Source organism: Patagioenas fasciata, chromosome 5 (assembly GCF_037038585.1).
Source record: "Patagioenas fasciata isolate bPatFas1 chromosome 5, bPatFas1.hap1, whole genome shotgun sequence".
In the NCBI taxonomy this organism is placed as follows: Eukaryota; Metazoa; Chordata; class Aves; order Columbiformes; family Columbidae; genus Patagioenas; species Patagioenas fasciata.
The window spans coordinates 9,626,277-9,638,802 of NC_092524.1; the positions used below are offsets into that span (position 1 = coordinate 9,626,277).

Sequence of the window (12,526 nt, forward strand, 5' to 3'; positions counted from 1 at the left end):
GCCTCATTCCACCTCTTGTTTGTAAAGCTAGTTGCTTCATAAAACAGAGTAGCGAGTATAGATATTGTCTTTCAAAATAGCAAGGAGGAAAACCTTGAAGTACCTTATTTTTCTTAATGTCTCTACCCTGACAACACTCAAGCTCAGCACATTTGTCTGCTGAAATGCTTTTTGGACAGAGAAATATCAAATAGACAGTTAATATAACAGATCAGAGCCTCTCAGCAAAGAGACAACACTCAAAATGGTCTATAGAATGAAAGTCCACAATATGTGTATAATATTTTCTGTAGAAACTCTAAGGAGCAATATATGTAACATGTTTACTTGGTGGGAAAAGACCCTGTACTTTACTTTCTCAAATATGGACTGGTTTTGCTTTGTCCAAATGTAGAGAGCACTTGCAAACTTGCAGCAAGAAAGAGAAGTTTATATCTGTGCCACTTTAGATTGGGCTTTTTCATCGAAATGTGGCTGTTTCTGAGCCCATAAGAATATAATAGTGTTTTAAATATACGTAAAGCTGTTTGCCAAAACGCAGGTAGTAAATATGATAAAACAATTTCTGCTTTAAGTCACCACTGTGTGGGATGAGTAGGACCCTGGTTCCTTATTTTCTGACAAGTCTGGAAAGAGTTACAGAGAAAACAAAATTCTTCTCTGTGTAAACCATAAGGGGAAACAAATAATAATTAATAGTATTAAAACATCAATGTAAGCCATTTGTATGTGTATAATACATGCAAATATCCAGACTAACAAACACGGAGTGTATCAGTGTGAAGTTATGCAGTGAAATGTTTTCTTTTTCTGTGGCCAGCCTCAGAGTAAGTGGTGCTGGCTCATGCACTAGATTTTGTGTGCGTGTGTTGCTGAGTTATTGTCCCTTTGGGACTGGTTCAAGGAACAAGCTTATTTTATCTTAGGCTAATTGGAAAGTAGGTTAATAAAGATACAGAAATAGTGCTCTGAAAGGCAAGTTATTTATAAACCCACTTTCTTCCAATGTCAGTTCACAGGACACTGAACATGAACAGCTTAGCTAGTATGTTCTGGGAGGTAAAAGTAACTATAATAAGAATGCATTATTTATCTTGAGGCTATATGTCTATATACTGTTAGGCTGCCTTTCTCCTAAATATTATTTCTTGTCTTGAAGAGTGGTCAGAAAACACATCTCAAATCACTAAGTGCAAAAAGTAATTTGGTTCTCCATTATAAATGCACACAGCACACCAACCATTTCTTTGAGTTGCGGATATGCAGGCAAAGCTTTCCCATTGCGGAATATTTGTAAACAAAACGAAGAGTAGATGGCGATGCTTTTTGTAAGCGCAGGGTGTAATTCCCTATCAGAGGTGTATTTTAAAAAGTCAGATGCTGTTTGGGACTTGTAGTTTTCTCTAGTCTCACTTTCCTTGCATCCTGGTGGAGAAATACAGGCTGTACATGCTACTCTTAAGTATGGGTATCTTCTATCAGAGTGGGATTTTAACTTTGGAATTAACTAAATCTTTTAAATGAAATTGAGGTGAGTTGCATGTACACTAAGTTCTGTTTCTCAAACTACCTCAAATGTGTTTACATAATGCTAATTCCACAACCAAACCTGTTCTCCTGCTACGTGACACCACAAATGCCAAAGATAACTTGTTTGGGGTTCCCCCCCACCTTTGGCACTGGCAGGAAATGGCCTAACTTTTGTTTTGATCAAAGGATATTGGCAAATTGTTATTGAGTTATACTACGCTGCTTTGTATTTTCCAGTAGTCTTGCTAAACATAAACTGAACAGTATGCATATATATGAGATAGAATACTGTTTTTTTCCCCCACATTTTCAGTACAATTTTGGACATTTTACTTTTTGGATTTATAGAAAAATATTGTAGTACTGAATTCTAACCAAATTACTGTTATTCTTGAGCAGGATGTTTGGATCAGGCAGAGAACATAACTTTACACGTCCTAATGAAAAAGGAGAGTATGAAGTTGCTGAAGGAATTGGTTCCACTGTGTTTCGTGCTATTCTGGTGAGTTTTCAGGAGCAAGTACTGTGAGGACAAGCACTATGCGAGGCGTAACTTCTTGATTCAGCCTTACTTGCATATCTGGACTTGGTGGATGGAATAAATACTGTTCCTCTGTGTTGTTCTCTGTATTGCCCTTTATGTATTTCATACCTACACAAAGAAATAGAGCTGCCATACTGCTTTGTCAGCATAATCAGAGTAGCAAAAGCTCGGTGAGATATTAATAAAAGACAGTATTCACACACCAAAATGATCTGTATTAATAGTTGTTGCTTAAATAACATTTTTAACCAGAGCTCACTGCTCTGAAAGCAACTCAGAAAATTGATCAATTTGAGGACAATAAAATTCACAAAGTTTTACGTATGTTGCTCTTTTATGTTTTAGGGACTTAGCTTGTGGAGAAAGCATCATAAATGAAATGTTGAAATGTTTCTGTTGGTGAATGTTGAAGTGCATTGTGTTTCTTGTTTGCTGCTTTACTGTAGGATTACTACAAGACTGGAGTCATACGCTGTCCTGATGGGATATCTATTCCTGAATTGAGAGAAGCCTGTGACTATCTCTGTATCTCTTTTGAATATAGTACTATTAAATGCAGAGATCTCAGTAAGTACCAAATTTATTAAAATATTTTGAATTATACAGACCAGCTCAAACAAATATATGGGGGGGCGTCAATTCCAAATTTTGTCCTTTATTGAGGTAAGGAACATGGCTGACACTACATGAGCAAAATATTTTCTATTTCTTAGGTAATAGAGCCCCAAAGACAATGGATATGCGCCTTTTGGAAAAACAATGTTTCTGGTGTTTCAGTAATTGATATTTGGATGTTTTTCTGCTGTGGCCAGCTCTGTGGAATACTTAAGCTCTATTGATGCATTTTCAGTGCAGATACAGTAGCATTAAGTGTTGTCTTTTTTGCAGAGGCCAGGGAGGATAATTTATTCAACTCTTCATGTTGCCAGCAAAAGCAGCACAGCCTTGCTGCTGGGGTATGGTGCCTTGTTGTCCCCAGTGTGTACCATCTATTCAACTCATTCCTCCCCTGAGCACAGACCAAGTTTTGGCCAATGTTTAAATGACCTGGCATGCGTCTTTGGTTCTTATGGTCCCTTGGTGGGGTGAGGCTGTGGCGTTCCAGCTGCGAGATCTGCACGGGGCACCTGCACCATCCCCAGCAGCGCCGTGACCTGCGCCTGCTGAGTCACACTCCCGCTGCGCTTTGTCCTTAGCGCACGGATTTAGCAGCTCGTGCTGGGAGGGTTTTGAGAGGCTTTGTTTTTAAGCTGCTGCTTACGAAAAGTGGGTTGCGTGCTCTGCTCTTTCACCAACTGGCTTAAATAATGTTTCTTTTAGGAATCCCCAGAGGAGTCTTACAGACAATAAGCCCATGTTTAGTAGTGGTAAAACATGAAGGAGATCTCTTCAAAGTCACTCCTTTGTCTGCCTAACATTATGTTAATACCTGCAGGACAGTCCTATTAGTTTTAACTTCTAGTAAGCATTCAAGTTCTGATCTTACACAGAATAACAGATTGTCTTTATAATTGTCTGTAGTAAGTATTACAAAATAAACAGAACCAATGTGTTTCTTATTCCTGCCCTTTGTAGCAAGCTGTTGAGAGTTAAGATTGCGGGGTGACAATCAAACCCTGGCAGATGTATTGTTAACCTCCTCTCCCCCCCATTTCCCCCTTTTGCCCCTCCCTCTCCCCCCTTCCCACTCAGGACAGGCGATCGGGAGGGAAAGGACAGAGAGAAGAGAGTTGGAAAAATTAAAGATGTTTTACTAATGCTACTAATAAGAATAGAGAAAATAATACAAAATATACAAAACAAATCTTGTAAGTCTCAGCAACTGCAGAGCCAGCACCCAAAGTCCTGGATTGGACTCTGCAGCCAACCAGAGCTGGATTCAGTCTCTCACTAGGCCTCAGTTCACAGGGACAACTGGCAAGGTCCTCTCCTAATGTGAGCCATGAGGAAAAAGAGAAGGAAAAGGGCAAAAAGAGGATGAGATCCTCGTGATCTCCCACTTTTATATGAAGTATTCACGTGAATGGAATGTTATACACCATTGGTCAGTCTCTCGGTCACCAGTTTCTCGTTGCCCCTCTTGCGAGATGTCCATCCATGCTTATCAATAAGTTTACATTCCATTGCTAGGTTTACCAAAACATGTATCTGGTTCTCCAGGAAAATGCAGCTAATACAAAGGCTTTAGCTGACAGGCAAATTCACTAAAAGAGAAACTTGTTTTTTAACAAAACGACGACACAAGCTTTCAAGTTTACCTGTACTTGTAATTTTGTTTCAGGTGCTCTCATGCATGAGTTGTCAAATGATGGTGCTCGCAAACAATTTGAGTTTTATCTGGAAGAAATGATTCTCCCGTTAATGGTAGCCAGTGCCCAAAGTGGGGAGAGGGAGTGCCACATTGTTGTGCTGACAGATGATGATGTTGTTGACTGGGATGAAGAGTATCCTCCACAAATGGGGGAGGAGTATTCACAAAGTAAGTTTATTGTCATTGTTTCCACCAAGCAGAGGTAGCAGTAAATGTGCTGATTTAATGCTTTTTTGTACGCAGGTTCTTTTAGCAAAGTCTTTATAGCATCCCTAATGCCTCACAAAAAATGCAACCAACCAACCAAAAAAAACCCCAAATAAAACCCACTTAGTTTTGGTAGTTCTGCTTAATATTATGCTTCACAGAAGTATATGTTCCACGTTATGTTAAAATCTAATTAAAAAGAGAAGCTATTTTTTATTATTAAGGTATTGTCAGTCAATGAGGTGGAAGGAAATACTTTTTTAGAAAGAGCTTAATGAGAAAAATTGATAGGAGTCGTGTTTACTGTGGGAGAACAGCTAGGAGGTTTTTTTTGGGAAATAAAGCATCTGTTAGCATTTTGGAAGTTGAGCAGTTTGGTGTATAGATGAGTTAAAGCACCTGTGAATGGAGCGCCCTTCCCTGCATCAGTGCTGTCCTTGGAGCCGAAAATGGTCCTTTAGTGTGAAAACCTGAAACTCAGAGTTTTGTGGAGGCATGTGAGAGCTTGAGATACTCTTTGTACTCCAGTAGTATAAAAATCCTCTTAGAAGTCTCTTCAAAGTATTACAGTTTGTTTAAAAAAAACTCAAAGCCAACAAAACCAAACCTTATAGTTTTAGAGGAAACAAAGCTGCAGCTCTTCCTAAAGAAGGGAGGTTTGATGTGAATAAAGGTGAAACATAGCTGTTCTAATGGAGTAACACTATTAGCTCGTGTTTCTAGGGTCTTTATGTCTCAAAGATGTCAATTAAAAATAACCCTTATTCTCAGTAATTAGACACACACTTGCCTTTTACATTTATACTTCTCATGAACAGTAGATTTGGATCCCTACAGCTGTATGGGATTGATGGCCCCGGCTCCTTATTTTAAGGTGTTATAATCTACATTTCAGAGGTGTCCCTCTTGTTCTGCTTCACAAGTCTGGGGTTTCTGAAAGTGATTTTCAGATCTCTATAATGGCAAGCAGAATAAGAGAAGGTATTTTTGAAGTCTGCAGGAATTCCATCAAAAAGGGAAAAAAAAATGGGATATCTTTTTTATGGATATGGTATTGGGAGTATATAATGTGATTTGCTCTGTCAGTTTTCCTAAATCAAACAAAAAACATCTGAATTGTATAAAACAAATTGATACAGGAAAAGATGTGCAACCAGCCCATTTCAGAATGTCTTCAGGCCATTTTTTTTTTTTTTCAAGAGTTCTTGAGTCTCTGTTCCTATTCCGAAATAGAAATACCTAGAATAAAGCAAAACAGTGAAAAAGACTAGAAGTTTAATCTTTGAATGCGGCTTTTCCTCATTAAAATGTATTTTTAGTTATTTACAGCACAAAGTTGTATAGATTCTTCAAATACATTGAAAATCGAGATGTGGCCAAATCCGTTCTGAAGGAAAGGGGGCTCAAGAAGATCCGACTGGGCATTGAAGGTAAGAGCAGCACTGCCTGTGCACTCGCTCTGTTTGGGGGAGTTCTGCTGCGCTTCTCTGCTTTGTGATCATCTCTGCAGTTGGAAAAACAAGGGTTGGTGTTGTCTGTCATATTGAGTTAGATGAGAAATGGCCAGAGGGGAGTTGTACCTAATAAAAAACTGGTCCAGCTACAAATCCGGATTCCAGGCTCGTGACTGGTCTGCAGAATGTGTCCAGCTGCTGGACTGTCTGCAGATAACGTGGGTGGTTTCTGCTGACTTAGGACCTGGCATCTCATGCCATTTGCCCTTCAGTTTTCATGCAGAATCATCTCTGTACTTTATTTGAAGTAATGATGCATTTTTACAATTCTGTTCTTGGTCCGGTGTCCTTTTTTCAGGGCTTGAAATGAAAACTTTTTGTGTAAAGTGGCAGGTAAATATTTTCTTTCAGGAAATACAAAGCTGTCAAATGGATCATTGAAGTGCAAATAAATACTAATCTGAAATAAACATGTTGTAAGTTAGGAGGCTGATCTGTAAAATCTCAGGTCTGGCTTTGCAAAAGACAACTACGTGATGTAGTCTTAGATTTTTATCGTGAATGTAACAACTGGGTTTCTTTGCATTTCATTTTCCTTGATTGTTGACCCAAATACTAAAAAAGCCTTTATAATTGGCAGGATTTCTTTCATTCAGTCACCAAGTTGTCATAGTTACATTTGTAATTTTCCATATAAGTTCAGCTGAAGAAGGTGTGAGCCTCAGCCTGACAAGCCATTCAACTAAACAAGAACTGGTTTTGTGTGTGATGCTGGCTAATACCAGATTATTTCTGCTGGTATTTCTTGTTTTAGACAAAGAACAACTGTTTTGCTGAGCTTTAATGCTGGTGCCCCGTAAGAATACGTCATGAAAATGATTGCTTAGGCAGAGGGGAGAGATGACTCAAACACAGCATAACAAGAAGTGATAATTGGTCTCAAATTGTGTATTTTCATCATTTGAGGGAGCTGGGAGGAGGAAAGTGCGAGGATTCCACTTGGGCAGTTAAACACAGATCAGAGCGACGTTGTTCTTTACTTTTTCCCATGTTCCAGGTCATAGTGTTCTATAGAAACAGCTGTTTGCTTTTGACTTGTGGAAGGAGCAACTTGCTTTGCTTGTGAAGTTTGGAGTTGTCTGGTGGCAAAACATTCATTATCGATAGCACTGTAGCCTCTTCCCTTACAGTTTGGTTGGTGATTGAACCGCTGACTGTGTGTTCTCCTGGCATAGATAACATTAGGAACAAGACGATGGCATCTGTTTCTGTTGAGGACGTTGATGGTGACAACTGCTCATCTTCACTGTGCTGCCACACGCTGCCTTTTTGTAAAAGAAACCCCCGAACTAAACAGGAAATTTTATGTTCTGCTGTGCTCTGTTTCTTAGGTTACCCTACTTACAAAGAGAAGGTGAAAAAGCGACCGGGCGGAAGGCCGGAGGTGATCTACAACTACGTCCAAAGACCATTCATTCGAATGTCATGGGAGAAGGAGGAAGGGAAGAGTCGGCATGTTGACTTTCAGTGCGTGAAAAGCAAATCTATAACAAATTTAGCAGCAGCGGCAGCAGATATACCCCAGGACCAGCTGGTGGTCATGCATCCCACCCCCCAAGTAGACGAGCTGGATATTCTGCCGATTCATCCTCCACCCAATAACAGTGAGATGGATACTGAGGGGCAAAACCCACCGCTCTGATCTAGACTCTAATAAGAAAGCATGCTACTTTACGGTGACTCTGTACTCATACTACGCTGCAATTCCAGTTTTCTCCATTGTGTTAACAGTGTTTAGGATATTGCAGTACGGACCTTTGAAAAGACCACAGGGAGTTCCTGACCGTTTTTGGAAGAGTACAGGTCACACACCCGCGGTTACAGTTACATCCGTGTCTGTGTTTACCAGTAGGCTTGTGACGTTGGTGATTTGTATGCTGGATTGTCCTCACTCTGAAGCCCATCGCAAACGACGGGAGGCTGGTGGCGAGCGCACATCAGTGTTGTTACACGGGGGTTAGAACGCGGAGTTGGAATTGATAGTAGCACTTTATAAATGGTTGGTAAATGGAATTTGAAGCCATTTTTTGTAAATGTATTGCACAATACTAACAAAGTGCTTCTATCAAAAGTATTAGCTGTAAATAGTTTTGCTCTGACTAGATTGACCCTTTTAAAGTTATTGTATATGGTTGAGCACAAAACTACTTACTATTGGGTTTTTGGATTGAGGACATGATTCAATGACCCATGTAACATCTTGTTCAAGTTCTTCAGTGAATTTTTTCACTTGTTTGCAGCGTGAGCCACGTTCAAAAATTGTGAACAATGGATAGGGGCTTTATCTTAAATTTTGCCTTAATCTGTTCACACATATTTATTTAATACATTTTTCATAAGTGTCATGAAATAGGAAAATGCAAATGGTTCATTCTTCATTAATGATTGTAAAAGTTTTTCATGCAAATAAAGTTTCCATTATTTTAATGCGCTTGGATTATCTGTGAATGAGATTAAGTAGATGGATGAATTTTGAAAGCAGTTGTTTTTCTTTCTTTAGGGCAGGATGGTTAGTAAGTGAAACCCAAGTATTTCTTAAAGGGAAATCTGGTAATGTCAGACTATCTTAACCCACCTTACTGTTGTTTTTTTCCTAGTATATACCTGAACCTTAGAGTAAGCAATAATAGCTTCCCTGGAAATTTATTGCAGTGACAAAATCTTGTAAGTGTAGGTAAGGCATTGTTTTTCCTCCCTTTTCCCCCAAGGCTAAAGAAATGATAAATAGGCAACTGCTTTTAGCATGCGCCTTCAGCAGGGTTTTATCAAATTTATTTATCAAAGTAAAATGCTCCATCTTAGAACAAGGGAAACATTTATTTTAAAAATATTTAACTGTCTAATACATTACACTTTAACAATATTTATAGTAAAGGATTCTTACAAGAAAGAATAAACAGCTTTATGGTACAATTAGTATAAGAAATATCCACATGGGGACTGTTTTGCAGTGTAAAAACACACCATACATCTGAAATGGTCATTTGCATATAAAAGCTACCACTGATGCCAGTGAGTTGCACAGTGATTTAAAAAAAATTTCAAACAACAGAATCCAAAATATACAAGTATTGCAAGCTATACACAGCTAACCAAATCAACACAGAACACTGTAGCAGGTTATTCCACTTTGTCTGAAGTTACACATGGTAGGATGAGTTGCGTTCTGATACAGCTTTTATGACGTTTGTGCATAAAAGCTTCTCAGTCCAACAAGTTTCACAGACTGTAGAACTCCACCAGTAAATGCACTTTGATATTTGGATCTTGAAGCCAGGTGCATCATTTACAAGGGCCACGGCAAATCGCTGAAGTCCACGGGGCCACCGAGACCTGCATCTGCTTCAAGAAGGCTCATGATTACGGCCATCGCTGCCTCGTCGTTGCTTGGACTGCTTGATCCTTGATCGTTGTCAATCATGTCAATGCCTATATGAGAGTTCTCCCCTGTAAGTGTAAAAACAGTACGTTGTCAGAAGGTCAGTTTTATTTTGTTCACTTGCCAATATGACTTGACTTGAAGGAGCTGAGCAGGCTGAACTATTTTGGGAGGATTAATCTGTTTGATATGCAGGTTGCCACAGTTCCAGGGGTGCCACTGCTACCTGAGTACAAAGGGCAGGTCCACTCCTCAGAAATGACCAGTACGCCTAATAAGGACAACCTTGTGTGCTGTCCTACAAAAATAAGTCTAGATCAGCATCTAGGAGTCAGCCTAGGCCTTTCTTCTTGTCTTCAGTTGTTAAAAGCATTCACAAAAAGCAGGTGAGGAGTTCAGCTAATTCACACTGATTTGGCAAGAGAAGAAAGGTTTCCAACTACTATCTAAAAAAAATTATCAAGGAGGTTAGCAGAAGAGCCTGCTAGGCTGCTCTTCAGGCAAACAGAGGGGTAGGTAGCTATGTACTGCAGACGGTGACAGCAAGTTAGTGCTAAAACAATAATCTTGTTACCGTTGTCCATCTGTGTTTATTTGGAATCAAGGCATATTACACTTACCAAGTATAGAGGAGTTGTCAGAATACGGGTAACCAGAGTTATCTTGAATTTGCCCAGACAATAACCCAGCTGAAGAAATGTCTGGAGTGCCACCATTCAAAATCTTGAAAGAAAAAAACAGAAGCCATGAAACAGCATGAAATGTTGCATTAAGTCTTAAATTGTCCTGTATTGGGATTTTAAATACAGGGAAGATGGACTTTCTGGAAAAACCTACCACCTAAAGGCTAACTGTAACCTAGGAATTACTTCCTCTGTATTATGCCCATCAAACAGACGGACACTGTGTCACCACCAGGAAGGAGGAGATCAAGTCACTGCTACAGACTGAAGTTCTGAAAGTAACTTCTGAAAAACTACTGGAAAAGTCCTCGGGGGATTTCTGCAGGTCATCTTTGTAAGTATTCCATCTGCAAGTGATAGTAATTACAGCTAACTACAGCATGCTTGTGAATTTACAAATATACCATATGCAAGGGACTGTCAACTACAATCCTTCATTTTAGCAGCGTAATCCTCCGTGGTAGACACAGATGGCACGAGCTGAGCGTTGCTCCTGGATCGCCAGCCTAACCAACCGTGTTTGGGTGCGGAGCAGCACCGCGGTACCAAGTACACCAGAGCTCAGCAGAAACGGAAGAACCTTCTCTGGGATTCTTAAATCACGAGGAACAGCTGAACTTGGGCCATATTTTTGAGCTGCTCAGATGTGTGTGTGCGCTGGAAGGTAAGTACTGGTGAGCTCCCTTCTGAGAGCAGCATCCCCTGGAACTTGTGTTGTTTCTAGCAACTGTAGCCTTCTAATGAGAAATACTGAGGGGGGTACCCTATTAGAAATACCCAGCTCCCCAGGTGTATTTTCCTTTATTCTGTTACAGTAGCCCTTACTATATGTAGGTGTTGAATTATTGTGGAAGGAGCAATAATAACTATTCCTAGAATTATAACTCAATTTGTTTCAACTTCTATTTCATTTGAAGAACAAAGCAAGTCAGGAATAGACAGAAATAGCTGCTGTCAGCTATATGCTCTGGTACAAACAATTCTTATGTATAGTCATCATAACTTCTGGGGAAAAAATGTAAGTCTGAGGCAGCCTTTGAATGCAGAGCAGAAGGATTTGGATACGTGCTTTTCTTGCCTTAAATACGCCTCCCATAAGCAGCAATTTACTAGATGACTTAAATGCAGCCGGTAGAAGCAGCGTTCAGGTGGTTAAGTGTTAGTATTGGTACGTGAGTGCTTCTGAAGCAATTTTAGAACAAGGCATAGTACATGGTATTGATTTAAAAATAAACTGTTGGAGCACAGTAAAGTATCTAATTGCCATATTTTGTGCTAGAGCAGTACAGTAAAGCTGTTGCGATTCCTTGCAGCACAGTCAGTGCTCAACTGACAGCAATTCCACTGTTCACCAGTATGTGGTGTTAAAGAGTTTCTAGAGGATCAAGAGCTATGAGGGCTGTTTATTGCAGCTCTGTTTAAAAAAAATAGAAGTGAAGATCTAAAGAGCAGGTGGATTTCAAAAGCTGCCAGTGTTTCAGATCTACTGGTCTCTGCACTTTAGGGACTACTGTAAAGGGATTTTGGCCACCAGAATACTTGGACTTGCTCTCAGACTTGTTCAGCCAAGCAGCCAGGAGGAGTTCAACACCACGGGTCATTTTGTAAGCGTGATCTCATGTTACTCACCACCGCCGCCACAAGACTGTTTGTAAAGCTTCTTCTTACCTTCTTGCCTCCCGGGGAGGATGTGTCGGGTGGTGGGGTGCTCGTAATGTTCAGCGGACTTGAACCGCAGCTAGAAGGTGATGACCCTCTTATCCTAAAATATGTATAAAACAGGGAATGAATATATCAGCAACTTCAAGACTCGGGTGCCACAGACCTGGAGTTTCAGGTGGCATACGGTGTTTAAAACAACGAATTTCTTTTTTGTAATTTCCTCAGTTCTTCAGTGTTACTCAAATCACCATCAGCAACGTTTTTATTTGCAACTAGATACAGTTGTGTGTAAATCATCCAGCTTGCTTGGTCTGCAAGCTTTATCTCCTCCTCTTTTCTTTGTTCCCATACAGACTTTATGGAGTCGGAAGGAAAAGGTCCTGGGTACTGAGAAAAGCCTCATTTTTTTGTATTTTACTTCAATTTAGTCCAGCTAAGAATTCGAGCTGCCTCAGTCACAGTAACCCAGACTCCATAAGTGAGCTGCTGCTGCAAAAGTACCCTGGACATTTGATATAGTTAATATTACTCTTTTTAAACTGTCCGAAGCAGCATTTTTCATTTCAATTTTCCATAGCTTGATCAAATATCATGTTTTTATTAATGAATAATGTATTAGCTGTAGAACAAACAACCCTCTAAAGGGAGGAGGGGTAGTTACAGAGAAAAGCAATGGAAATGGGAATCTTATCCTTG

The 12,526-nt window shown here is 39.8% G+C and overlaps 2 protein-coding genes across 9 annotated transcripts in view; one reads left to right on the forward strand and one right to left on the reverse strand.

Moving 5' to 3' along the window:
- The window catches only part of BTBD10 (BTB domain containing 10), a 30,232-nt gene extending 21,699 nt beyond the window's left edge, over positions 1-8,533 (forward strand). For all 5 annotated transcript variants that reach the window (XM_065839830.1, XM_065839833.1, XM_065839831.2 and 2 more), the window contains 5 exons: positions 1,930-2,032; positions 2,521-2,641; positions 4,356-4,553; positions 5,912-6,022; positions 7,438-8,533. In XM_065839830.1, the coding sequence (XP_065695902.1) occupies positions 1,930-2,032; positions 2,521-2,641; positions 4,356-4,553; positions 5,912-6,022; positions 7,438-7,748 (844 nt within the window). In that variant the 3' untranslated portion in view covers positions 7,749-8,533. The remainder of the gene's footprint in view (positions 1-1,929; positions 2,033-2,520; positions 2,642-4,355; positions 4,554-5,911; positions 6,023-7,437) is intronic.
- A 371-nt stretch (positions 8,534-8,904) lies between these two features.
- BMAL1 (basic helix-loop-helix ARNT like 1) overlaps positions 8,905-12,526 on the reverse strand; it is a 55,333-nt gene continuing 51,711 nt past the window's right edge. For all 4 annotated transcript variants that reach the window (XM_065838746.2, XM_065838750.2, XM_065838745.2 and 1 more), the window contains 3 exons: positions 11,837-11,930; positions 10,106-10,208; positions 8,905-9,553 (listed from right to left, as the gene is read on the reverse strand). In XM_065838746.2, coding sequence (XP_065694818.1) covers positions 9,393-9,553; positions 10,106-10,208; positions 11,837-11,930 — 358 coding nt within the window. In that variant the 3' untranslated portion in view covers positions 8,905-9,392. The remainder of the gene's footprint in view (positions 9,554-10,105; positions 10,209-11,836; positions 11,931-12,526) is intronic.